At 31.9% G+C, this 1,994-nt stretch overlaps 1 protein-coding gene across 4 annotated transcripts in view; it reads left to right on the forward strand.

Annotated features, from left to right (window-relative positions):
- Positions 1-1,994, forward strand: part of USO1 (USO1 vesicle transport factor) — a 96,592-nt gene that overhangs the window by 34,349 nt on the left and 60,249 nt on the right. For 3 of the 4 annotated variants that reach the window (XM_011927196.1, XM_011927198.1, XM_011927199.1), the window contains exon 4: positions 874-950. In XM_011927196.1, coding sequence (XP_011782586.1) covers positions 874-950 — 77 coding nt within the window. Of the gene's footprint in view, positions 1-873; positions 955-1,994 lie in introns of all 4 variants that reach the window. The other variant, XM_011927197.1, reaches the window with a different exon arrangement.

A 1,994-nucleotide genomic window follows, 5' to 3' on the forward strand; every position in this document is an offset into this window, starting at 1 on the left:
ACAGAGCAAGACTCCGTCTCAAAAAAAAAAAAAAAGAAACCATTGCCTAATCTAAGATTGTAAGGATTTAAGCCTGTGTTTTCTTCTAAGGGTTTTATAGTTTTAACTCTTACTTATATTTAGGTCTTTCATCCATTTTGAGTTAATTTTTATCTATAGTGTGAGATGGGGCCCAATTTCATTCTTCTGTGTGTTGCTATCTAGCTGACCCAGCACCATTTGTTTAAGAGACTATCCCTTCCTCATTAAAGGGTCTTGGCACTTTTACTAAAAATTAATTAAATAAACATTACTGTTTATTTCTAGACTGTCAATTCTATTTTATTGATCTACATGTCTATCTCTATCACAGTGCCACACAGTCTTTTTTACTATAACTTCTTAGTAAGTTTTGAAACTGGAAAGTGTGAGTTCTTCAACTTTGTCCTTCATTTTCAAGATTGTTTGGCTTGCATCTCCATATGACTTTTACGATTAGCTTGTCAATTTCTGCAAAAAGCAGTTAGGATTTTGATAGGGATTATGTTAAATCTGTGACTCAAGTTGGGATATATTACTCTTTTCCTATTCATGAACACAGCATATCTTTTTATTTATTTGGGCCTTAAGTAGTTTCTTTCAACAATGTCTTGTAGTTTTCAATGTAGTAGTCCTATACTTCTTTAGTAAAGTTTACTGTCAAATGTTTTAATCTTTTTGATGTTACTTACTTTTTGATGTTAATTACACATTTTTTACAGTTTGCACTCTGATATTTTCTTAGAGTAGGCCTTTAGAAATGGAATTTTCTAAAATTGCTAAATAACTAAAAATGGTCGTAACAGTTTACACTCTCATCAGCAGTGTATAAGTGTAATAATTTCTTTTTTCCAGTTCGGATTCTGAAATAATAGGTTATGCTTTGGACACACTATATAATATAATATCTAATGATGAAGACGAAGAAGTAGGTAAGTTTCCAATTATTTTTACTGTGTTTTCTGTACATAAAATTAACTGGGTTGTGCTAATTTTGCTGGTTTTAAAGTTGGACTTATTTTATAAATGTATAAGTTTTTTTACTTTTTTCATTAAAAGAATTTAATAAACACATAGGCTTAGATCTAGAAAAGTGTCTTTAGGATGATTGCTTTGTGTGTAAATCGGAACATTATAGTGAGATGGAATAAGATCCTTCTTTGTAAGTAATGTTTTTCCCCACTTGTGTTTGGTTTTAGTTAGGCAGTATGCATATTAGCCAGTTCTGGATTAAATAATTATTTATGGCTATTGATTGAAAATATATATTATTATCTAGTGAGCAATATAAAATTAGGGTTTTTCCTAATAAATACTTAAATTTTTACATAGGACTTATGTTATAATTTATAAAGTGCAGCAATTTATTAAATTTAGATTTTTTTTCTTGACGTTATGTCTGTTTGGTGAACAATGATATGAGTCAGTTTGAAATCCACACGTTTCTTTGGCATATTCATTTTCTTTTTTTTTTTAAATGCCTGCACACTTAACATAAAGTTGTCTGTTTTTATTTATTGTCACTGTGTGAAGCTTGATTGGAGGTCTGTATACATTTTGTCCTGTATACATTTCCTATATGTTACAAAACATATGCAGTAACATTTCACAGTTCTGTTGAAGAGTGTATTTGTCATATCAAATTGACAGTAGGACACAGTAGATTTTTCATTATTCTGTAAAGTCAGAACAGTGGATATATTCATACATTTTATAAATCTAATTTAGACTGAAATTTTTTTTTTTTTTTTTGAGATGGAGTTTCACTCTTGTTGCCCAGGCTACAGTGCAATGGCGTGGTCTTGGCTCACCACAACCTCCGCCTCCTGGGTTCAAGCGATTCTCGTGCCTCAGCCTCCCAAGTAGCTGGGATTACAGGCGTGCGCCACCACACCCAGCTAATTTTTGTACTTTTAGTAGAGACAGAGTTTCACCCTGTTGGCCAGGTTGGTCTCAATCTCCAGACCTCGTGATCC

The sequence above is a fragment of the Colobus angolensis genome, unplaced genomic scaffold (assembly GCF_000951035.1).
Source record: "Colobus angolensis palliatus isolate OR3802 unplaced genomic scaffold, Cang.pa_1.0 Scaffold70, whole genome shotgun sequence".
NCBI classification, from domain to species: Eukaryota; Metazoa; Chordata; class Mammalia; order Primates; family Cercopithecidae; genus Colobus; species Colobus angolensis.